Raw genomic sequence first — 26,802 nt, forward strand, 5'->3', positions numbered from 1 at the left:
TGCTGCATGTTTTATAACAGAAAAGCATCACGGGTCCTTCACAACTTCCTCACACTTCTAACTTTTAATTATTACCTCAAACTTCTCTCTGATCAGAGTGGGAAATCGGCACAGCTTGGATGTTGCCTGAAGTAACCTGACCAAAGTCAGTCAGCAACTTTTACCCAGAAGTAAACAGTCAACTGCACGTGGCACAGTCAGGTCACCTGAATTCACAGACAGGTTCTAAACCAGACAGTAAAGACCCAGCACAGACTCTCTGGTGATAGTTATTGGCAAAGTCGCTCTGGTACTAACTCTATATTTACGGGACATCATGGCCATGATACACAATGCAGAGAACACAGACTTTAGCCCTACCCTACCTGTCTGTAAGAAGCTTGAATCTAACATCTGGTACTTGCACTATTAAAAAACCTCTTCCCATGGAGGATTAATCGTAAGCATCTCAACAGTAATGTGGCAAATGCATGCTAGAAGAGTGGGGAAGGTTACATAAAGCTCACAGAAGAAAAATGCAAGAATAGAACTGTTCTCTGGAAGAATATCCATTAGGTCACTGTTTCTGTGGGCACAGAAAAAAGAAGGTAGCGCTACACCCTGCAAGACAGTTAAGTGGTTGTTCAGTAGAGCTTAGAATTAACTCTAATCTCCCCATATAACATTTTCTGAGGACCTGGCTCGCACAGTACCTGAACACCTGCAGGTGCTTTTAGCAGTTAGACATCCCATGTGTTAGCTGTAATTTACTTGTCAGTCATTTACTTGACTAATTACCTACTCAAAATGGCTCATCACACAGGATACCTGAAGTGTTACAAGCATCATTAAAGATGTGTTAGCTTTATCCTCCAACAGAACAAAGATACAGGTAATATCATCCTCTGCACAAATGTGCTTTGTCATCAAACATGCAACTGACACATGCACAGAGCCACAAAAAACACACAACACCAGAGAATAAATCTGAGATCTAAACATGTTAATGGCTTAAATGATCTGCATACCACAGCCAAAGGTAAGAGTGACGGCACAATCAAAACTGATCAGCATAACCTACAAGAGCAAAACTACTGTATAATCACTGAGAGAATGCAGGTGCATCAGAACTACATGGCAGTTACGATAAACAATTTGATTCCAGATATCAATGACTAGTGCCATTAAGAAATGACGCGTAGACTTCAGCATACTGCATTGTGGTGTAGTCCCTCTTATTTAAAAGCCAACCTTTGTTTCTTCCATCAGTGAAGTTTGCAAGGTACACTGAAATGTAATGTCTACAGCTAATTAAACTGCTCTGAAGTAAAAAAATTTCTCAGAGAATTATGAATTGCCCTGTCTCTAGCATTACCATTTCCCTGAAGCAGTACGTATTTCACTTACAGTAAGTGGAATGGATTTTCATTTACCTAAGTCTTTTTATTCATCTAGATACTATGGTCATCATTAATAAAACATGCCTGCTGAGAGGTAAAAGAGCTTTTCGAATGACAGTGTGCAGATAAGGTCTAACAAGTATTATTCTCTAAACAAACAGGGTCAAACAGCTAAATAAATATCTCTGAACAAGTCAGAAAACAGGAAGATTAATGTGATGTTATCCAAGTACTAATAAAAAAAACCAAACAACTGTGCCCATAAGCACAAGTACAATTTATCCTCTAGCTAAAATTCTAATGTATATGGTAAAAAGAATAAATCCACCTACTGTGCTTTTGCGGTGGGCTTCCTAAATCCATCGTCTTGTAGAAATAAAAATTATTTTTTCAATTGCCTATGTTAGAATGTAAAAATACTCAGCATTTTCCCTCCGTCTTGCTCCCTCTTCTGCCAGTCCCTCTTTCTGTTTGTGTGAGAAGGCAGTTTAAATTTCATTCCATTTATTAGCTCAGTCACTGAGGAATCACTGTCAGTTTTCTGATGGTACGAGCTCCTTTATCGTACACAACACCCGAGGAAGTGGGGGGAGAAAAGAGGTAGGATTTTATCTAAACTACTTTTTGCTGGAACAATTAACTCTTCATCGACTGACATCTCCTTCCTGGTATCTCAGTGCCAGCTGACACTGAAATGCCTCTTCTCTAAGGCAAGAGGGAATTCTTTATGACAGCTGTTTAACGCTCAGGTTCCTTCTTTTAAGATTTCCTGTGCTTTTCTCTTCCACTGCTTAACAACGAGCTACAGTCAGACACTGCCACAGCCATGATTTCTTACAACCATAGGAGGTGTCCCTTTTCAGTTATGCCAGAATGATTAAGGATCACAAATCCTATGAACTTCATAAGTTTACTGTGATCCAGTCACTAAAGGCTTCTAAAACCTCTAGAGATCTCTAGTAGATATTTATTCTCCACCAACTAATACTTGTTGCTTCTTCAGGCAAAGTACCTCTAACCCTGAACATCCCAAATAACAGAACAAAATTATTTGCCAAGAAAACAAATTCACTGCCTTTAGAAAAATAAGGTGTGGGTACACCTGTAAATATCACCTTCATGCCCAAACACTTCAGTTTTCAAGGCAGCAGAACAGAATTCACATTAATTTCTTAGCTGTGAATTTAGTCATGCAAGAAAGGACAATCTTGCTCCTCTTTTCTCAATCACCTGTTCTAATAAAGAAACATAGTTTAGTAACAGTTTAGCCAGTTCAGTATAATCAACAGGACTGCAAAGGTTTTCACTAGTTTGGTGTTTTCCTGGGAGTACTATATGCTCTGTAAATATCTGCATCTCTTAAGAGAGAGTTTTAACTTTTTAGTCCCTGCCCACAGCAAAACTTCGATGCAAATTTTTAACCTAGAGCTGCATGAGAAAAATGAGTCAAAAGAACTAGATTTTCCTAACTAACTGTTTTCCTCTGGAGGACAGCCAGCCTGCTGGATTAAGCACAGACAGGTTTTTTTCCCACCCTCCTTCAAACAGTACTTTGTTGTCCATCTACTCCTTATTTCTGCTGGTAAATTATAAGAACAAAACCTGTTCTGCAATCACGGATCTGAATGCCAGTGCTTCCAGCAAGTGATCATTCTGAACTTTCATGAAGCTCCATTTCTTGACTTTTAAACTTGATCTTGACAGCAACCCAGCTCCTACATCTGCCACTACTACAAAGATTCGTCTTGCATTGGAGCACGCTTTCTTGGAACGATTTTCCTCTGACTTTCACTAATGGTCTTGCACATTCTAAGTATCTGCATATGTAAGCACAAAGTTAGCTCACTGTGACACAAACCTCAGGTTTTTTCTTCCTTAGATCCAATCACAAATCCTGCTAGCCTACTAGGAACCAACACATCCCTTCCCCTTCAGTAAGGGATACACCAGAGTTAAGAGGATTAGGATGGTCACTAAACAGGTGTAGAATCTTTTGTCTTCTCCTTCTTTACTGAGCCAATTGTCTGGAACTTCAGCATTTCAGGGAGGGAAAAGATTATTCCTTCAGAGAAGTATCAGTAGTTCTGGCAAGTGATAGAGTATTGGATTAAGCTATTCCATCCACTGCCTATAGTTCCATGTCTTATGACTATCAAAAAAAAAAATTCAAACTATACCTTCTGAGTGGTTTAAACAGCCTCAATTTTCCATTAAATTTTTTAATATTAGCCCTAGACACAGTTAAATGAGTATTATTCAGACAACTGTTCTAATCAAATTGTTACGGAAATGGCCAAATATTAAAAACCTGATTTATATTTATCTTATTGTTTCACAATTAGATGGTGCAGTGTAATATAGTACTTTATCAACAACACTCGAATATTGAAAAGCATGAAATTAAAGTTTTAAATACAAGTACACAGGCAGATCGACACAATGACATAATATAAAATTCAGTAAAATGCCAAAACAAGTTCTAATGTACTGAGATCCTTGGTGAGATTATTGCCTAAACCTTGCCTCTATTTACTCCCAGAGAAGTGTCTCCCAAACTTCACCCAATATCAAATGAAGAGAGGAACTTATTTCATTTTACTATGAAGGACTGACCTTGTTAATATTTTTTGTATTTAAAATACATGCCAAGGAACACTCATAGTAGGGTAAAGGAAGCCTTATTTGTTACTTGAGATATGGTCCATTAAAAAAAAAAAACACACACCACAAAAAAACCCCAGCAAACCACTACAAACATTTGAAACATCACTACAAAAGGCAAGCGCGTGTTGAGGTGAGCTCCAGCTTTGTAATTACCAGCTATGCACATTATATAAGTTCCTTTATAGGGCAGCTTAAGTCCACTATCTGCAAAAGCTCTTACATGCTGTTGCGTGGCGCCATTCTCTTTCATCTAGAGAACACTATGCAGGCATTCTTCCAGGAATTACAGGGAGAGAGAGAAAAAAGAAAAAAGGAACACTTTTGCTAGCAGAATATCTCGCCGTAGAACACCTGATGAGCCGCCTTTCGCAGGGATTGGGATTGGCGCTGTGTAAATCTTTGTCGGCGACATGGGCAGTGGGATCGAGCATGCTCTCAGCACTCGGCTGCATGGTGCAGTCGACACGCTGGAGGGATGCTGTCCTGAGGGATCTTGACGGGCTGGGGAGATGGACCTCTGCAAACATCATGAAGTTCAACAAGGCCAAGGGCAAGGTCCTGCACACAGGTCAGGGCAATCCCAAGCACACACACAGGCCGGGCAGAGAATGGATTGAGGGCAGCCCTGAGGAAAAGGACTTGGGGTGTTTGTTGATGAGAAGCTAAACATGACCCAGCAACGTGCACTTGCAGCCCAGAAAGCCAACCATATCCTGGGCCACATCAAAAGCGCCTTGGCCAGCAGGGTGAGGGAGGTGATTCTCCCCCTCTGCTCCACTCCCATGAGACCCCCCTGCAGTGCTGCATCCAGCTCTGGGCCTCCAACTTAAGGAGGACACAGACCTGCTGAAGCGAGTCCAGAGGAGGGCCACGAAGATGATCCAAGGGCTGGAGCACCTCTCCTATGAGGACAGGCTGAGAGAGTTGGGGTTGTTCAGCGTGGGGGAGAGAAGGCTCCAGGGAGACCTTAGAGCAGCCTTCCAGTACCTGAGGGGGGCCTACAAGAAAGCTGGAGAGGGACTTTTTACAAGGGCATGTAGTGATAGTACAAGGGGTAATGGCTTCACACTGAAAGAGCGCAGATTTAGTTTAGATATAAGGAAGAAATTCTTCACTAGCAGGGTGCTGAGGCACTGGCACAGGCTGCCCAGAGCAGCTGTGGATGCCCCATCCCTGGCAGTGCTCAAGGCCAGGTTGGACGGGGCTTTGAGCAACCTGCTCTGGTGAAGGTGTCCCTGCCCACGGCAGGGGAGTTGGAACGAATGATCTTTAAGGACCCTTCCAACCCAAACCGTTTCATGATTCTATGATTCATCATTAGCAGTAACATTAGTTTCTCTCAGCAACAGCATCTACACCAACTTAGAAGGATATCTTTCTCAGAAAGATATCTAACCATTTAAGATATTTTTGGTTTAATACTACTGAATCTCAAGCATTCAAAGCAGCAATATGGTTCCCCATCATTGCAAGCATGATCCTTGAGACTCATTCTGATCACTAGCTAAGGAGGCTATCTCACACTGAGAAAAATATTAACAATAACTTAAAATATTGCCAAAAACCATCTTGTTTACTTTTCTCTATAAACCATTCACAGCTGTTCTATTTTGTGCAGAGAATTTTCAGCAGAAAAGGTCAATAACAGAATCAGATTCATTAAGGTTGGAAAAGACCTCTCAGATCAGAGTCCAACCATCAGCCCAACGCTACCATGTCTCCTAAACCATGCCCTGAAGTGTCGCGTCTACACGTCATTTAAATACCTCCAGGAATGGCGACTGTACCACCTCTATGGGCAGCCTGTTCCAATGCCTGACCACTCTTTCAGTAAAGAAATTTTTCCTAATATCCAATCTAAACCTCCCCGATGCAGCTTGAAGAGCAGCTTCCCTTCACATTGGCTGCACAGGTTTAATTCACAGTTTGTATCTCTGAGATCTTGAGTATCAAAACTAGAGTATTATCTCTTTTTTTTTTTACTATATAGCCTGCGATGCAGCCAAAGAACCCTGGATTTGCCTATAAGTTAGTAGCAGTCACACATAAAGCAGTTCCTCATAATTAAATAACTAGAAAACCACCATGATTTGCTTCAGAAGACAACTGAAGCTTTTGTTCTCCCAAGAAACAAAGCATTCCTCTCTCCGATGAAGTATTTAACCTCAGATCGAACTGACAGATAAGATTATGATGTTAACAAAGATAAAAAGAAAACCTGTTGTAGATGAAGGGCATTTAAATGTTTTGGGAGGTAAGCAATACCTAAAGCCAGGCAGGCTTCACAGTATCAGCCAGGCAGGTTTCACAGTATCACACAGTCGGGGTTGGCTTGGATATTAATAAGCCATTTGCCAAACTCCAAATGCAAATCAAAGCCAGACAATAGTCCATGCTGTAAGACACAATGGCTAAGAGTCACTTGGTTATATCTGCATTCAGCAAATTTCAAGGGGTTTAAATTTACCAGAATTATCAGCAGATACAAATAATTGTGAGAAAATGTATGACACACACTCAGCTTTCATTTACGGTGTTTACAAGAGCATCCTTCTGAGCTGATTTGAATGACAGACTTATTCACAGCTAATGGCTGTATCCTAAGAACTTCCCACAGATAATGCCAATATAGTTGAACTTTGTCAAAGAATACTGGATTTCACCCCCCTCTCACCTTTGACAAATACACAGGCTATGCACCCATCCAAATGAATGAAGGGAACATATTTTTCCCCTCACAGCATCACAAAGACTTTATTTTTGATTGTTCCAGCACTGGTTCAGTCAATCCAGACCTTAGTTTTCTACCTCTAAACATACCGCGCTTATTCTAACCATCTGGCTGAGCATTATTGTTACTTATTTCACTGGTTTCTAAGAATCGAACTATAAAGAAATGCAACTTCCCTGCTACCAGATACTCAAACCTACTGAGGACCTTTATTCTGCCTTGCAACTAGCAGCGGTTTTGAGGGAACACAGTGGCAGTTGCCCTAGGTAATGACCATCATGTGGTGCCAGGTACAACAGCTCTAGGAATAACAGTACTCTGACAGAACTGGTTCCAAGGCAGCATGAAACTTTCCAAACCTGCATTCTAGAAGGATGAAGTGAATGTTTGGAGGCTATGTAGATATGAGCACACATGCAGTGCAGTCTGCTGTGATTTCTCTTTCACAGGAAGCCTGCATAGGCTGCATATAGATCATATATAGTAGAAGAGCCATATTTATGCATCATATTTTTGTCACTGCACTGTTCACAAGAACTGTTTAATAACCGTGGAAGAGATATACATATAAAAAAATATATAAAAATATAGCTGCTTGTACAATGCCAGCTCAGCGTTTGTGCATTCATCCAGTAGATGGCACCAGCGATACAGACACAGCACTACATTAGCAATATTCTTATCCTAGGCTCTGGAATGCGTGTGCAAACAGTACTATTTATTCTGCCTGAAATGTCCCATTTCCCTCCACATACTTTAAACATACAGGCAGCAACAGACACACAAGAGAAAGAGCAAGAAAACTTGAGGGGGGAGATTGTAACAGAGGTAGAAGATTTAACAAGATCACATTCAGGTCATCTAGTTTCTAATCCATGTTCAACCATAAAAAGCTCTTAACACCAGCACACAAAAAAATTAACATGCCTCACGCTTTACCTCAACAGAAGAATTATGCTGCTTCACAAGTGACATGAAAATAGGTCCATTAACATCATAGTAGGAGCTTGGCTTAGACAATACTATGGTATCAATAGCATGTTACTCAGTTGTTGCCATCTAAGCCTAAAGTAAAGAGGGGCTTGGTCTGTCTCCTCTCCAGGACTGGTTATTTCTGTACAGGCAATATAACTTGCTCACAGATACTCTAGAGTGCTTTAAATTGTCTTGGAGTAATATAATAGTCTTTAGCACCTCAAAAAAAGGCAGTCTGAGTTAAGCTTCTGCTCACCAGAAAGATTTAACCCATCAAACCTGCCATTTGTTACTTTCCTTTTCAAACTTCAAAGTGAAGGCCCGATGATTCTAAGTTACAGAAGTTAAAATCTGAGATGCAGATTTTTACTATGAAGCTAGCATATGGCTATGTTTACATGTGGAGTACACTGCCTTTTTTTCCCCAGGACAGAAAAAAACAGTTTCTGCAACATAGTTCCGTCAGTGCCTTTGTCTTGTTTTCTCTAGTTAAATTCTACAGAAGAGGCAGAGCTAGTGTATAAATTGACTGTCCAAGTAAGTCTCCCCTTTTTATTATAGACACAGGACTTCAATAGCACACAAAGAAAGGTGAGGCTGAACTGCAATATTCCAACAATGGGGAACGACCAACAAATCAGACCTCTGTCTTAAGTATCCTTATGGTATTTTGACAGTTTCACAACCTTACACACATTTATCCTGGCAAAACTCCACTAAGACAAAGGCAGGTAGTTACTAATATTTCACAATTCCCAAACAAAATCACTACCCAAGGTGAAAGGATGTGTGAATTGGAGTCAAATTGGAGACCTCTCTGCGCTATTGCCGGTGTCAGACTCGATAGTATCTAGGCTCCTAACTTCCACACATTCAGTTAGGAGACTAAACAACTTTAGGCACCTTGACACAGAGCCTCCAAGAACTACTTTACAATACACTTCACTAAAAACCAGGCAAACAAAAACCCCAACCAAACAAAAACAAGAAAGGAATCTAGAAAACTTGGCAGTTTTTCATTGCCTATTGAATCTATTTGGGCTAAATGGCAAGTTGATCCAAATGAATACCCTTAAGAAAACAAATATACATTCCTCAAAGAAAGGAGAATGGAATATATGAATCACATCAGCTGAAAGACAAGATACCAATGTTCAGCACAGTCAAAATGACACACGAGTTCCTCACAGGCTGTTTGGTCCAGATTTACTTTTGAGCTAGGCCTTGTATCATCATTTATCCTACAGAAGGAAGGGAAATAGATATACACCAGAACAGTAGTATTGTAAGGCCACTCTGTAAATAGGTAAAGGAAGATAACAGCTGAGAAAGAATCCAGGCTGCGGAGTGCTCTCATTAGTCTAAACACAAGCTAGGAGGTTGAGAGATTTACCTTGCTATGTTCAATTGTATTACAATCAATCCCGACTTTCCATTTAGTTAAATTTTCCTCATGCTTTCATTAATTTCAACTATTACTTCCCCATAGTCTGTTTCCTCATGCTGGTTTCCTAGTGAGTTGATGGCTCAGCTATCCTTTTCGTGGGCAGCATGGATTCAGGTCCTTTAATAATGACAATGATTAATACAATGAGTATCAATTCAGTAACTATTATGTACAAAACCACACAAAGTACTTTCAACATTTTTGTCATAAATTCTCAGATTAACACTCCTCAGTCAGCTGCAAAAGAAGAATTTAAGTTGTGTACATTTCCATAAGATCTTTTTCTAATTGCATGATTACATGGAAATACAACCCATACCAAGGATACTTACATGGAATCGCTTGTTGCGAACAAGTGACAAAGTGTAACTAAGCATTGTCTTTATATGTCATTGTATCTTACTCAAACTTCAAATGGTTTTGTAAATCTTAATATTTGAGAGGTACACTTAAGCGAATATTAAGTTCTAGTGACTTTTCCACTTTTTTTTTCAAGTGAAGACTGCTGAAAATCTGCAAGAGGAAGTCTAGCAAGCCATCACAAAAATTAATGGTCAAATTACTGTTAAGCTGCCTTTTGCAGCTGGAAACAAGTACTTTGAGGCCTTGTAACCTCTGCTCCAGCAGCTCAATCTGGACTCTTAAGACTTAGCCTTCTGCTCAGCCCTTTTCTGGTGGAGAGATGGGAGGGAAGCAGGGACTGCATACTGAGCCAAATGTTTCCTGACACCTTCCATCATACACAGTTCGCCAGTCTCTGCCCTCCACCAGATGTACATAATGTATGATGGAACATGCATGTGTACAGCACAAGGAACGTATGGATAAAATTAAGAACACAGCTGCCCTCTAGTGTCATGTTGTAGCCAAATATCACCTTTTGCATTGCAAAATGACCCAGGGACTGGAAGTTGCTCTTGTCATCAAGTAATTCATGATACTTTCTCATTTACAACACACACTACATTACATAAATGGCACAATTTCTTACAATTTTGTCATCTCTTAGTGGGAGATAAAACAGCTCAAAGACTGAATTCAAGTAATTTTTCTTCTAAGACTTTAACGGTATCACAGAATGCTACATGAGCATGGACAACAGAAAACAGCCTTTTTTCACAAACTGAAAATTGATTGTTTCAGTGTTTCATCAGACCTCAGATCTGCCCCAGACCACCACCACCTGAGATGAAAATACATCAGTTTATGATCCCTCTGGCAAAACACCCACCTAAATGTTTGGCTGTTTATTTGCATATAGGCCTGCAAATAAAACAAATTTTGTTTTAAGAAACTGAACGTCTGGCTAGAGATTTCCAGTCACATTCTGAATCTGCATAGGAAGCAGTAAAAGCCTGAACTCAGGAAATTCTAGGCTGAAATGGGCTCAAGGAGTAACGTCAGAATAAGTATCAATCTATTTAGCTCTACTGTTCCAACTCTCAGGTACCGACGTTGAGACAGAGTGCTAAACCTTAGAGCTGCAGGTATGCATATGAGTTGCAGCATAGGTCTAACACTTATGAATGTCTAAATGTTCACACCTTTTCTGCAAATGAAGTTAATACTGTTAATTTGTTACTCACCCAGAAGCTTCAATAGAAATTCATCCAGTACGGTACGTGCAGAAACACTTTTGAGACCTCTATTTACAGCCTTTTTTTCTATTTATGTATTCTAGGACAATTTCTGCCCCTCAGATACACACAAGTTTAATTCCAAAGAAATCATCTTCTCACATCTAAGGCACAGAATTTACATTACAAAAATCCCACATATAATTGAAATGTTAGTCTGAGAGGAACTGCAGGGGAATTCTCTACCCAGACTAGGAAGTGTCTATCAACTGAAGCAGGCATATATAACTGACTGCTACACAGATAGGCTATTATTGTCCTCCATTTTAATCTTGCGAGGCACAGAGCAAGGATTCAGCTTATCCTAGATAACTGCAAAAAGCAAGCAGAATTTAGAAACTGCTGACTGCCGTCCTTGGGGACAGTTCACACTGCAATTCACAGGCACACAGCTTAATCACCATTTTGCATAGTCCTACTCTAGGTCTTTTTTCCAACATTTTAAAATGTTAACCTGACAGAAGTAATAGCACCTTTTCCCTCCCATTCTTAGCATGTCAGCCTCTCGTAGGTTTAATTAGGCATCCATAAATCATAGAGTCATAGAATAGAATCATTAAGGCCAGAAAAGGTCTCTAAGGTTATCAAGTCCAGCCACCAACCCAACACCCCAAGGCCTCTTAAACCATGTCCCCAGGTGCCACATCTACAGAGTTTTTTAACACCCCCAGGGGTGGTGACTCCCCCACCTCTCTGGGCAGCCTGTTCCAGTGCCTGAGCACTCTGGCAGTAAAGAAATTGTGCCTAATATCCAACCTAAGCCTCCCCTGATGCAGGTTGAGGCCATTTCCTCATCCTAACAGATGAGAGGAACCAGCTGGTTCCATTCCAAATACAACAGTTGCTTCACTTATTAAACAGCCCTTCATCATAAAAGATATGGCTTTTTTTTAAAATAGAAAACCATTTAAATCTAATTTTTTAAAAAATCTGTATGTCTAAATAGGGATTTGGGCTTGCTTGTTTGTTGGTTGGGTTTTTTTGGCAGGAAAGAGAATAAATAACATACCACACTTACTGTTACCTAACTCAGTATTTCTATCTACACAAGACTTCCAGGGTTCAGACTTTTTTGGGGTCTGCAATTTTGTATTTTGCAGGACAGCTCCCAAGCACCCGGTATCGGTACCCACAACACAAGTGTCACTGCCTAGAAGATCTTACCACAGTTACTTCGTTTCTGAATTTATTAGGTTGAACGTTATTATTATTTGTATTACTACACAGGTAATAAAGAGATCCAAACATGACTGGGAAGTGTCTGCTGCGCAGGAATAGCAGTTCCCATTTATAATCAAGATAAGAGACGACCGAAGGACAAAGTGAAGTTATAAAAACAGTCAAACAAGAAGTCAGTAACAGAATTGGAACTACAATCTGGGTCTGCTGAGCAGTCCAGTATTACATCCTTAGATTTATGTCTTTATTACAACCGTCCATGGACTCCTGAACACTTTAAATTAGTATAAGCTGACATTGCCAACAAAGGAAACAATAGTGCATTCTGCAAGCCTCACTCATTCATTTCTGCCTCTGCAGCAAAAAGGAGCATGGACAACAGCTTGCAATGTTTGTGACACTATAGCCTTACTCCCCGTTCAGGAAGGAAAAAGGTGATGAAAACATTTTTTTATGTTGAGACTATGCAAAAACTTCAGGATTCGGTGTTAGAATTTTGTAGTATTGACTGTCTGTGTTGTGCCAAATCAAGGAGAATATGTTTAAGTTTAAACACTTAGGATATACAGTGTGTCTTTTCAGATCTGATTCAAACTGCATCAACAAAAAACAAAACAAACCAGCATCCATTCTTCAGTCACTCACTAATACATGCGGAACTAGCAGAACCACAGTATCAGTTCACATTTGAGTTTAACTGTTGAGCAGTTTCACAGAAACATAACTTTACTTAAAATTACTTTCAGGCAGCTGATGCCAATGCACATAATATCACTTGTGTGTCTGTTCTTTAGCTAAACTTGTGTCACAAAATGGTTTGGGTTGGAAAGAACCTTTACAGATCACCTAGTGCAGGCCCCCTGCCATGACAGAAGCACTGCTCATACAGACAGGCAGCATGTTAAAGACACATGCTGAAGGCCATCTTAAGTACTTCTCCAGGCTAATCTGATGTACTATATATCTAAGCAAACAGGATTTTGCATGTCTGTGCACAACACACTTTCATCAGATTACAGGGGAAAAGTGAGTCTAGACATGCCAGAACATATTTGAAAAATAGAGGATTATTGAATTTGCCATATACCTCCTTGATTTTGGACTTTCCCAGTGCTGCTATAATAATGTTGAATCACATTATACAGCAAAATTATGTAAAAGTTCATTGCATTCCACTTAGATTTCCTTTTTACATAGCAATCTCATTCCTCATCCATACACAGCCTACACAGAAAAGCAGATCTTACAACAAGTTTTGAAAACTGTCTCAACTTAGGAAACAATCAGAAAACTGCAGAAGAATTCTAAGAGTTTCAAACCATCTCAGATTAATAAGTATGGTACAGGAATTAGTTGACTGTAGGTAGCTATGATACTATGGGACCAAATGATCAATTGAGGAGCATTTATTTAATGGCATGGATTTATTCCAACTAGTGATTTAACTCTCTATCTCCATCCTTTCCTAAGTTTTCTTGCAGATTTATTTACCCAAATGAGAAAGCTGGAGTGCTACATATGACAGCATCAGCTTGATAAAGCTGAAATGTCATATCTGAAAGCACAGGCTACTCAGGACAACAGCTCAACAGCATTATGATCACTTCTGTGTAGATTGCTTAGCATTTATTACAACACAAAGGCAAAATAAGATAAAAGCTGCTCCTGCACTACACAGCATTTAAACTGAGTCATATAAAGAGTTAATTAGGGAGGTAAGAACAAACTCAAGTGGGTGTTCTGAACAAGTCTGCAAAGGGATTCCTGAGCTGCAGACCAGCTTTTGTTTAGGCTCAGACCCACTTGCATTGGAATGCTGGAAGTGCTGCACAGGCACAATGAAGACTTTCTCTCCCTCCAGCTATTTCTGCCATTTCTTTGCACTTTGTCCTATGTGCTTTATGCATAGAAGTATATAATGGACAATTCTTGTTCAGGAGGCAAGAAATTTCAATTCATCCTACAAACAAAAAGTAGCTCCCTAGAAGTCAGTTTATATAATATTGCAATCACTGGAACACACCATCTTACTTCTGTAGTGCCAGAAAACACACAGATTATGTATTACACCTATTTCACCTCTAAATTTCTTCACTTTTCTTTTTCAACCCCCTCGCAAACCAATCTATGAGAAAGAGCTAGAAAAAAATTATTGGTTTGATCTGCAAGGGAGAGGCAGGAAAATATTTTTGAAAATATTTCTCTTTTCCTATTGACACGTTATAATAGTAATATTGGGGCAACCTTCCCCAGAGCGTATGAGCAAGTGTTATCTTCATATGCTGAGGAACCACAAGATACAAACAGAACAGCTTGCAGAGTTGAGGACAAGCAAGCTTAGGCGTTGTGCAAAGGCAAGAGAGGACAGCGGAATGCTAAAGATCCCACTACAGGCCTTCAGTATTGAAGGGATTCCTCAGCTAAGAACATCAGGAGAGGTCCCAACTTAGCAAAGTACTTCAGTGCATGCTTGTTCCCTTACTAGTGATCACAGCACTCAATGAAAGCTTCATTTATCCAAGCGCTTGGGCATTTGCCTAAGCTGCAACAACTGCAAACAGGGCACTAACAGGGGCTCAACAGAATTTTGAAAGAATTAAAAAAAATCCTACAACACTGCTGAAAAAATGCATATGCATTTAAGACAGCAAAACTGTAGTTACTGTTTGCAGGAACTTAAAATTCATCCGTCTCCTTTAGATTACCTTTCAGTTAAGAATATGCTTTGTGGTTATTTCTGAAAAATAAAAAAAAGCAGTCATAGGAATAATTTATTTGTGAACAGATGCTCCACTTCCTGCATAAATTCAAGAAGAAATCTAGAATATTGCAGTACTTACTACATACAATGAACCCAAGAAGCACATTCAGACAATGATCAAACGTGATAGCTACCTCTACTAGCAAAAACTAGTATCACTAAATATACAAGATAAAGATAAGAACTAGTGTAATGACAGTTAGTTATGGATTATATTTTCACTGATAAACTATTTTCACTACAACCACAATACAAATATATTCAGCCCCATTAATATTAGTAAAAATATACATATCAGCCCAAATTGTAAGCCAGCGGAAAGCTAAATTGATCTCACAACTGCTGGAAAGTTGGCCAAAATGATTAAATTGATTCCTGTGAGAGCCCAGCCAAAACTTTTAGTGTTGTCTACCTCATGACCGTAGGCATAAGTGAGAATGTATTTCAGGCAAGTAAGTCTTGTGTTGAATACATGAAGTTCTGATTAAAATCTTGGGATAAATCGACTTTTTTTTTTTTTTAGATGCAACAAACCAGCTCCTGCTCCTTCAGATCTCTCCTGCAGCACAAACTCATCTGCCACAGACATCAGTTACACAATTCCCTTCCTCCTACCCAACCTCCAGTCGACACCTGATGTTCAAAATCACATCTGTAATCTCCAGAGCTTCCCAAGAGAAGAGCTCATTTTCCTCTGCGCAAGCTGTCAACACTCAAAAGAGCAACAGCTAACAATAGTTATTCTTTGAGCTCTGTATCTCTCAGCTCAATGCAGACATCTTCATGGCACAGAGCCACAACCTGAGGCAGTATAAATCCTGCTCTCATCAACTTCAAGAAAGATTTTCCAGAAGCACTTGAAAGAATCAAGGAAAAAAGTTGCAACTGGTTTTGACAGTCTCATCCTATGATACTAATTTACTTTTTTTTTTTTTAAATAGGGGGCCCAAAATGTTTTGCTTTGAGAAAGAGGTTGGGTTTTCATTGCTGTTCTTATGGGTTGCATAGCTGGATTCTACTGCAATAATTCCTCCCGGTTTTCCCAGCATTCAGCATTCCCTCTGGAATATATCTGGTAAAGATTGAAGAATAAACTATTTAGGAGCACTTGATGCTCCTGAATAAAGGAACCAAAAAATAGTTGATTTGGCTTTTGGTTAAAAGCCAAAAAACAGTTGATAGGCAACCGCACTAGAATCGGCCACAAGAAAGATAATGCTAAGTTACTGGCTCCCACTGTTTCTATCTTATTAGTATGAATTGCTTTGACAAGAAAAATAATTTTATGTCTCACAAGAAGATTCAGCATACCTCACTGCCTTCTTAAGAGGAATTCAGCAGACACAAACATTTGCTCTAGCAAAGCTGCATAGACCAAGTTCTGTAATTCTTATAAATAGTCCGTTCTCCTGCAGTCCTTCTCCCTCTCAAATCCACAGTTCTTAAGAACACAATTTCAGTCTAAAGACTCTCCTGTTTTAGGATCAACAACCAGGACAAGATGATTCAGAGATCTATGGAAATAAAACTTGCAATGCCAGATAGGAGGAAAGAGATACAGATTTTCCTGCTAAATATAATCCTATTCTCTACTAGTTCCTGGATTAAACCCTAAAAATGAGGCTTAATTAGGATATGATTGATAACCTTTAATAAATGGCAGATCTCATTTCTACCTACATTCAAAAGCCAGTTCTTTTTGGCCATCTTCTGTCTACCTGTCTTGCAAAGAAAAGTGATACACATTCTTTTTAAATTTGAGTGCTTATCTCTTAAACCACCAAGACTTTAAGCCTTCTATTCCTTTTCTCTCTCTCATCTCTGTTTCTGTGTCTTGTCAGCTTCATTTTTACATGTATTGTTTCAAGTCTACGTTAATTGCCAAAGGGAGCTACAAGCCACCACACTGCTACCCACTAAAGATATTCCAGCTAATTAATTAATCTCTCAGAAAAACAAATCAGCTAACCAGCATTGGAAGGCAGCTAAAAATGGTCAAATTTAAAACAGGGAGGTTTGCATTCTTTCAGAAGAGTGTTAACTTTTATTAGCCACATTTTTTAACTAAACCAGATACTCATTATCTGTTGGGCACAGGGAGGGATACAGATAAGCAAGCAGTCTAATATTGGGTTCCCACCGCATTTGGACATGAAAATCTAAAAGCAGTAGCGCACTTTCTGTGTACAGCTGCTTGGTTTTATGCTTGCGGACCTGCTTATGTTGGAAATGTTACTTTTCAAACACATAGACCTTACATTCTCATGGATACAATGAAAGGTGCACAGCCAGGAACACGGATGCATCTGTTGGTTTCTGTAAAGGCACCAATGTTGTGATTCTTTGTTAACAAATTGTGGATGATGTGCATGTCATCTGCGGTTTCAAAAGCAGATAGGGTTGTATCTCCAAGTATGCTCACTGAGATATGAAAGCATTTTAAACTTCATATATTTAGCAAACCAACAACAAACATTCCCTGCCATGAGAGATTCAGTTGAAGATCAGAAGGGATCATGGGCATTTTATGGGAAATGAGCATATCCCGCTTCAGCCACAAGTCAGACAGTGATTCAGAGCCAGTTTGTTACTGGCGTAGACTTGTGCTGTTCGATGGTCTGGTAGATAAGAGCACTCTTACATTGTCCTTTCAATCTTCCTGTGAATTTTGCCATGTCCCCATTTTTTTGCTATATCATTATTTACAGCCACAGAACACAACACATCAAGATTCTAATGAGCACATTAGGTGAGGGTACCAATTTGTATTTTTCCTTAACTTGGGAGCAGGAGTCAGTTTCCCGTCTATTTAAGTGCATCTCAAAAACACTCCAATCATCTATTCAAGCATAAACGTCACTGGTTACACGAAGATACTGTGCTGTCCAGCATGTCTTGGGAAGCACTGGTAACATTAGAGTCACGGTCTTATGTTATCATGCAGCAAAAGCTTTCATAACAATTCATACTATACTTAATGAACACTGAAAAAGCACATAGTTCCTTCATGGAAAATGGTTTCTAAAATACATACATAAATTTTACCTTCTATTAAAATCACCAAGGAACTAACTGTAATGGAGAAAAGAGTTTAAGGGTCCAGGTGTTAGTCTTGGTGTCAGTTTAAAAGAGTGAGCCAAAAAAAGGCTTGCTTTTAAATCATACCTTCTGGCACATTAGGGGCTCTGCTACTAGTAGGTGAATGCAACACTGTGCTGACAAACAAATAAAAGCAGCTTGAACTTTCCTAAGACTGCAAATGTAAAGTTGATCATGCAAAACCCCCAGTCTAAGAATAATTGATGAGAAAGTTTTAGTGATTTTACACACGAAGGTCCCTTCCCATGACTCAAATGTCACAGGCTGTGTGTACAAGCTAGGCCATAAGAAAGACTGATTCAGAGCTATCCTTACTGTATCAGGTAATATTCCATATTTTATTTAAACTTGATACAATTTTTGCCTTCCAATACCATCTCATTTCATTCCCAGCCTATATTAGGTGTTTACAGTCTCGTATATGCCACAAACTCCTGGACACTACTGGAACAGGCCCAACAGGCTAGAGTAGTGACACTTTGTTTGCTGGTTTGGGGGTTTTTCTTAGTGGTTTTGGTTGGTTGTTTTTTTGGGGGAGTTGAGGGGGTATTTGATTTGGGGTTTTGTTTGTTTGGCTGGTTTTTTAACTACGCTTCACCCAAACTTAGTCATCACACCAGCTACACAGAAAAAAGGGACCAAGGAATATACAAGCACTAGAAATCCCATATGAAATCTCAATACAATAAAAGTAAATTGGGAGTAAAAAAGTACTTTCAATACAAAGCTATTAGATGAAAGGATTGTAACCTTTCACTTACCTATTGCGATGATGTTTGCAGAGAGGAAATGGGAACAGTTTCCTTCATGGAGGATGAGTTGTTCTCTCTGTGGCAAATCCCCTGCTGCAGATTTTGGAGAAGTCAGAGCCATCTCAAGCTTTCAGAGCAGCCTAGCAACAGTGCTCCGCTCCAAGTCAAAGTATTTCAGAACAGATATCTGCAGAAAGATTCAGCTGAGTAATAAAAGAGTATCTGAGAAAAATCAAGAATTTCAGGATGGTGTGGGCTTACTTCGGAAGTCACAGCAAGAGCCGTCTCTGGAATTCCACATTCAGGAGACTGTCCTGATTTAACCCTGCTGACACATATTCCATGCATTGAAGAATAAAATTTATAGTACTGGTGTGGAGAAAGAATTGCCACTGAGCGCAGCCTTGATAGAACGGATGTGATGGCCCTTCCCAGGAGCAACACAGTTACAAGCATTCAGTCTATCCTCCCAGGGTCTCTTGCATGTTGCAAACCTGAAGAAGACAATTTTTTTTTAAATAATGGAAGTTGCTTTAACTGTTTGTTATACAATATTTACTGCAGGAACATAGCTAGATGGCATACAATGGACTGACCTCAGCGGTTGCTTATACTCAGGTAGCTCCTCACATAACAAACTACCAACTCCTTCCCCTTACCCCAGTATTTCGTATAATAACAGAAAAGAATGCTTTTGCCAGCAGCAGCTTCTCCAGAAACCAAACTACTTTTGCTGGTTTAATTTTTTATATATATACATATACACACACATATATAGATACACATACACTTAACTCAATTTTTCCACATAAGTGAATGTATCAGCTATATTCCCAAAGGACAGCTTTGAGAATTATCTGCTGTGATGCTGGCTGCTCTTCAGTTTTGGCTGTTACCCTTTAAAGCTCTTTTCTCCTCCTACATGCCATCAGCTCTCTCTATAGTGTATCTCTTCATCATTGTCTGGCCTTCTCCTTCCCTATTCTTACCTATCTCCTGCCCACTGGCTACAGAAGACTCACCTTTCCAAAACTTTCAGACGGATACCTTCCTCAGAGGAAGAAGGTCAAAGGCTCACTCCGAAACAGCAATCACACAAGACAGAAACCTGGGATCCTACCTGGTGCTGGTAACTGTTTGAATCTATGGGAGTCTCCTTCAGTTTGTAATTACAAGTTGAGCTCTGAAACATTGCCCTAACATGTTTTGTTGTGAAAGCACAGATCCAGTTTGACATTATTTTAAAAGAGAGAGGGCAATGAGGCATCACTGTTAATTTACAGTGAGTAGAAATAGAGGAGGGGGTTCAGACATCTGTAGCAAAAAAAGACAGAGATGTCCCTGTTACAGCATCTGCCAGGTTGAAGTTGTACCTCTCGTCTTTTTCTTTGGTCCCTCATTGAGCTTCTTTGGGAAGTCATTTCCTCTCTATGACTATCTTTTCACCAAGCCCCACCTTCTCCGTTCTCTATCTTGTCACAATCTCCTCTGTTGAGAGGGAGCATGTCAGTCAATGAAGTAATATCCATACATGGAGCCAAATGCATAGCAACTTCGTATATGGGACAGCAGTGCTTAAAGATATTAATCCTGCAGAAATTCAGTATCATTAAAATCACTTGTTTCCACATTTAAATGGGAAATATCTCAAAGGGTTTCCTGTGGCCTTGAAATAGTTTTGGGCATATCAGTAGGTGAAATTCATTTGGCAAAGAATATGTTTATTACAAAGCACGGCTAGAGTCACCAAAACTATACACTTCCAACAGATTTTGCAAACTGACTGGACTGAAAGGGGAGGGAGGTAATAGGTTACCAAAGATACTCCCTGTGCCCCCCAAAATATACCTCCTTGTACATGCTGTCATCGTATCCCTTCATCACTGTTTGATATTTTCATATACATAATTAGTTAAAAGAATACAGAGCAAACATTCTGCTTTAGACTGAAAACTATTCATACATTTCCATGTACTAATTTTGTGTATCCCAAAATAAATGTTTTTTCCTTTAATAATCAAATGAATACCAAAAAATATATTTACAGACACTCAGAGCTGACTCGCCAAGACTCATTCTGAGCTTTTCTATCCTGTATATACTTTTTACTAGACCCTTTACTGAGGCACATTTGTGATTCTGACACTTTTTGAAGTCCAGCCGCAACTCTTTGGCTTATACGATTACTTATGCTCCTATGCATAAGCTGTGTCTTCTATGATGCCAGAAAAAAGGTAAACATTCATAACTCTTTCTTGGCATGACACACAATTTTAACAGCGGAGGTGCACCTCTTGCTGCAGCTCATTTGGGGATGTTTGGATGAAACAAACCGTTTCTCTCAGCTCTTGTTGATCTGGTGAAAAGTGCTGGTACATCTTCAATGATTATAATATGAATGGCATCGCAAGCATCCTGTGTTCAGCTGAACTAATGCTGTGCATGCTGAGGAGGAGGAACAAGGTACTTGAAGCAAGTAGGTGTCAAACACCGTAGATGCTGGACTCAACTCAGCAACAAGGCTGAGTTATCTCCCAATAGAATTTGGGGGCAGATACCAACTTTTTGCTGCAACTCACTGTATGTGTGACAAGCACCTAATAAAACAGAATAATTCATGACTGTAGCCTGCTATCACAATCACCCTGTAAAAGCATTTCTAGATCTATTGATCTCACTCGTATTTTCAAATTTAACTGTCTACATGACACCACTTATTTCCTGGTTACCACTAACTGCTGTCTGATCAACACTATGGAGTTTGCAAACCAAACCCCACACCCTGGGTTAATTTCTCTAGTCCATATAAGGTGATAATATGAGAAACTCATCGTATAGCTACTGGTTGACTTGTCTCACACGCTGTCTCCTAAATGCTGCTCTAACAGATTAACAGTGCCATGAGTGTATCAAGTCTATAATCCTTTCTAGATATTACTATGGATTTACTGGCTGTTTTAAAAATCAAGCACAAAAAGGAACCCTGCAGCCTTTCACCTGTGCCCAATCCAATCCCTACACACATCTTTCACCACAGACAACAGAAACGACCACCACCTAGTCATGGTGCTTTGTCCTCTCCTCTCTTCTCCCACCCAACTCTCAAACATGGAATTTTTGGAGGACTCTAGAATCCAAAGCAGATACTGAAGAGGTAGTCAAAGGAAAGGGTGGGGGTGAGGGGGAAGTGCCTTTTTTGTGCCTGCCATTCAGTGTGAAAGCCATGGGGTAAAGTAGTTTCTGAAATTTAAGTATGCCTGTTTCAACTGTGAGTGGACACACTGATACATTTTAAAATGGAAGAAAATCTTAAGCAGCTTTTGTTTCTAGTTAGTAGCTGTTCTTCAAATAAGCATGTGCCATGCATACCCTGTTCCCTTTATTTTTAAAAAAGAATTAGAGTTCTCCCTTTCTGCTTGTATCTACCCACTATCTATAAATCCTACAGCTTAAACATAACTGTCTTAGGAATAAGATAGCCTTGGTATCCCTATACACAGCACCTAGTACAGGTCTTCCTGAAAGGGTTCATGCAACTGAAACAACAACATGTTTAAAAAAAAATAGAAGGAATTATCCTAGTTTTTACACCTAGGGCAACAGCATTGTAGCAAGGTTAAACCAAAGAAAAAAACCTACACAGCCAGAAAACAGTCATTTCACACGCTACTCAAACATTTCTATATGTCAGTGACCAGAAGATATCTGCAAATATAGTTGCTGAAAATCAGTGTTCAACTGGGCAAAAAATTTACCAAGAGTCAGACTCCTCACCCGAAAGGAAAGGCTGGTCTGCATTCAGTGTTGATCCTCCTTTGTGCAGAAGGTTGTACCAACCAACCTACCTTCTGAGGTCCCCACAGGCTTGAATTATTCTAGGAACTGAAATTAATTTATTACTTGAAGTAGAAATTGCATGATACTCAGCAGGAGAATTAATGACCCTATAACCCACCAAGTCCTTACATGGACTAAAATACAAGAGAAATATTTTGTTAATGGCTTTTGCAGAATTATCAAAGACCACAAAGTTAACAAAGAGCTATCAGACTCTTTTAACATGATCGCCTTATCCAGTAGTGACGTCATTAAAGCACGCAAACGCCGTTAACAGTAAGCCATTGTTCTCAGATGAAGTGAGCAATATTTGCTTAAGACTAAACCTTTCTGTTATTACATTTGTTGCGGCCACTATTCCCATACTTTATGCTTTGTGTTTACATAAACTTTTGCTGAAGACAGAAAATATGCTGAGACAGATAATAGCTGAGGAAGTCTTAAGATACGATTCTGCCTTTATCACTCTCCCCTGTAGCCTCTCCCTATACCTTCCAAAACCAAAGCTAGATAACAGATCTTCCTTGTCTAACTTTCCCATCCTACTCAATAAGCATTTCGAAATTTCCTGAGCATGACAAAATATATACTGTCAAGAAAGGTAGATTGAATACGAGGAAGAAGTAAAGTAGCTATAATTAGATAGACAACTGCACATTTGTTCAGTATATATTTGCTTTCACTGCAACTGCCCCTTATTTACAACAAATTAGAAACCACTCAAGAAGGTTTTTTTTAGAACTTTAGGACAGAACCAAAACTAGATGTTAGAAGGCATCTCGGGCGTTAGATCACCTGTGTCCACTGAAAAAGCCAAAAGGGCAGCCAACAGCATTTCTGGAGCTACTCCATCGCATGCTCTGAGCAAGTACTTCTACAGATGACAGGCACTGCCTCACAGCAGGTGAGTTATCTGTCTGCTTTGGTCACCTGGCAACTTCTCCTCCCAGTCACAATTTTATAGCCACTAGCCACACAGCACCATTTCTGGTACATGCACATTAAATGTTTAAGCTTGAGATTAGTCCAGGAAGCTACAGTTATTAGGACAAATGAAACCGTTTTAACACTGAGACAAGATCTATCCATTTCCTTTTCAGAAAGTTGAACTGGTCAGTAGTTATTTTGCTAGACTCTCTCACCTCTTTGCTTTAGGGTTTTTTGAGAGGTCATTTCCTTTGTAGGAAGTTCAATCACTGTGACTCATTATACACCAAAGAACATATCCATGAGAGTGAGGAAGACTGAATGGGCACAGATGTTCATGCTGGTATATACTGGCATCATTTCAGTGAAGCCAGATGAGCCGCAATACTCTATATTGTATGAGGACGTGGCTTGCTGAATATTTTATTGTCTTGAGTCATGTCAAACTCACATTCTTTACTCTTTCTGATCTGAAAGTGAAGCTATTGTGACTCAGCTGGTCTCTAAATGTCTTATTTTCAGGAAAAAAAAAAAAGATGTTTTTTCTTTACTCAGTCCCACCTTTTACCACTTCTGTACAGGTCCTCAGACTTCCCGCTCTGCCCCCCACTTCTCTTCAGCATACCTGTATTGTTTAAAAAACAACAAAAAATAAGCCCAGCCCCTCTCCCAATACAGCAAGATGAATGACCCCATAAATCCTAGGCAGCCAACAGAAAAGCACACAATCCCTAAAAATACAGCAGGATTCAAACCAGTATCTCAGAACAAGATTCAGGGGCCAGTCTTCCTATTTGAGTAAAGGAAAGATGCACAGTTTCCAGGCTTTCCTGGAAATTTTCTTATAAAGATTGTATGATAAAAATATCAGTTACATTCTCTGAAAACACTTCACCTCTGTTATACTGGGAAACACACTGGCCTCTAAGAACAGCACTGCTCATTGACAAAAAAATAAATAAATCACAAATAAATCACAATATAGCCAAAAGAGAGCAACTGTATCTGTTCAGACCACATGAACAAGATTTAAACTGACTGCTCAGGTGAAGAGCCCTACCTAAGTATTATTATCTGAGGTTCCATATTGCCTTAGAAAACAGGACTTAAAACCCTAGAGGCAGGATAGATATCACTTACAGACAAAAAAAAAAGAAAAAAGCAGTGTACACCATTAATAATCCTTTAGCCATTTTTATATCACTGTGGTATTTAAAGTTTAACCCCAAAAGACCTGCATTTGTGCTCAGGGAGGTATTGCATGGCATCCACCAGAACTCAGACAAGCTCTGATATCCTCCCAGAACAGATACACCAATTCTGTGGACGCAACATACAAAAACTAAGTTATCACTTAAACATGAGGAGTTTGATCAGGAAGCAGATCAATAGGATAAAAGATCAAAGTGTCGTCAAGTGGGAGAAAAAATACTTTAAAGCATCCAAATGAGACCTGGGATTTGCTTTAGACTCTACTGCGGTTCAGTATGACATGCTGTTCATTTTAAAGAATGCAACTCCATTCACTGGGCAATTCCATTTGAGATAACTTGCACGCCCAGGCATGTTACTTCAGATCCAAAGCAACTGCAAAATGAAAGAAGTCTGTTTCGGTACTACGGAACAAGGGGGTAAGCCCACACCTTAGGGTGTGATACAACATTCTTTTTCCCAAGGGACAGAACATGCACAGAACAAACTGGCATGTGATACAGAGTCCTCTGGCAAACAATTCAGTTAAAAATGTAAGGGGGAAGCAGAGAAAAGGCAGTCAAGAAAAGAGGACATCAGAATATCTTTCTGGCAGCCTGATGCATTCACCTTACACCCAGAACAGAGTCATCCCACTTAAAAGGAACACTTAACATTTGTCAGCTTTTCCTCACCCAGCCCCCTTACAGCTTGAACCAGAGCTGCACATGCAGGAGAGCCCTGCATTTTTGTTGGATGATGTAACTCAATATTCCTTGTGCAAATAAGGAGACTTACTAAATCCAAATAATTTATTTCAGGCTTATATTGACTGTCATATGACTTTAGCATTTACTTTACAAAACAAAACTTGAATTTTGGAAATTTTTCTATATATATGGGATAGACTCCTTTGTAATCCTCTTCTCCATTTATCCTGAGTTGCCAAAAACCCTCTCAGTTTCGTAATCATTACTCGTTGCTACCCAGTTCATAGACCTATCTGAAATGACAATGGAAAATAGCACACAGCAGCCTCTTGCTTCTTAAGAACATTTGCATCTCTCATTGGCCAGGGAGAACTGGAAATTTTTATTAGAAGAGCAAAGGAATAATTAAGCAAGACTCTAAATCTCATCCAATAATTTGACTCAAAAGTACTTTGAAAATACAAGTTTCATACTGCAGACCACGAAAAACAAAAAGCCTCAGAGTAGGAATGGAGAGAGGAAGATCTCCTTGGTAGGAGACCAACAGGAAGTGACTACTGCTGGAAAACTAAGCTTTTACCACACATGGGAATTTGTGAGTCATATTAAAGAGGAGACGCAGGTTGTTGGCTCCAACGCCATTTGTAATCAAGAGATCTATAATGCTAATAATGCTAATATTCTCAATTATGTTCACAGTCTTGGTCACTCTCCAGAAGCCCAAATTGTTGGTTTTAAATTTTTCTTTCATCCTCAACTAAAGAGGCAGGAATTTCTTTTAAGAATAACACCTATGACCTTTAATCAAGCTGCTTTAGTTCTGTACAGCAGTTTATTGCTTTACTGATCAATCTCTTAGATATTAAGGAATAACTTATGCTGGGGGAGTTAGAAAGGAGGTGGCAACCTGTGTTCTCCATTTGCAAGTCAGTGGTAAATGATCAGCTTTCTCCTGCGGATGCCTAGTAGGACCAGATACAAAAGCCTAAGCAGAAGAAGGAGGACAGTAAGAGAGAATATGAAATAAAATTAATATATCTTGTTAGCTAACTGGTGAGGTAAAATGGAAGCAATTTAACTATTGCTAATGAAATGACATTATCCTCATTAAAAGCAAAAGTTTTTTTTCCACCAGCCTATTCCAGCTGTCTTTCAGCACATATTTATTGTAGTTTTCTACCACTTGCATCACTACTAAGGCAAAAAGTTTATAGCAGAAATTTATATATAACACCTCAGGTTGGAACAACATGAAAAGCCAATCAGGGTAAATTAAAACCTTTCAGATGCACAGAATAGATCCAGACTACATTTTCCAATATAAAATGGCTAAAATTCCCTGCAAGGGAAGGTACATATCTACTACACAGCATCTTTCTTCTGCATCCTGATTTCACTTCTCTAACCTACCCTGGGTAACTGGAAAGGGATAAAACTGGTAACTAGAAAGGGATAAAACTTTGCCCATGTTTGACACAAGTGAAAGCCAATAAGCAGTCTTCATACCACTGGA

General features: G+C 39.4%; 1 protein-coding gene across 5 annotated transcripts in view; it reads right to left on the reverse strand.

The window, feature by feature from the left end:
- PLCH2 (phospholipase C eta 2) overlaps positions 1 to 26,802 on the reverse strand; it is a 124,899-nt gene that overhangs the window by 91,728 nt on the left and 6,369 nt on the right. For 4 of the 5 annotated variants that reach the window (XM_064470020.1, XM_064470021.1, XM_064470019.1 and 1 more), the window contains exon 2: positions 18,634 to 19,118. The exons of the other annotated variant lie outside the window; for it this stretch is intronic. In XM_064470020.1, the coding sequence (XP_064326090.1) occupies positions 18,634 to 18,745 (112 nt within the window). In that variant the 5' untranslated portion in view covers positions 18,746 to 19,118. The remainder of the gene's footprint in view (positions 1 to 18,633; positions 19,119 to 26,802) is intronic. 5 annotated transcript variants of the gene reach the window in all.

This window comes from Phalacrocorax carbo, chromosome 20 (genome assembly GCF_963921805.1).
Source record: "Phalacrocorax carbo chromosome 20, bPhaCar2.1, whole genome shotgun sequence".
NCBI lineage: Eukaryota > Metazoa > Chordata > Aves > Suliformes > Phalacrocoracidae > Phalacrocorax > Phalacrocorax carbo.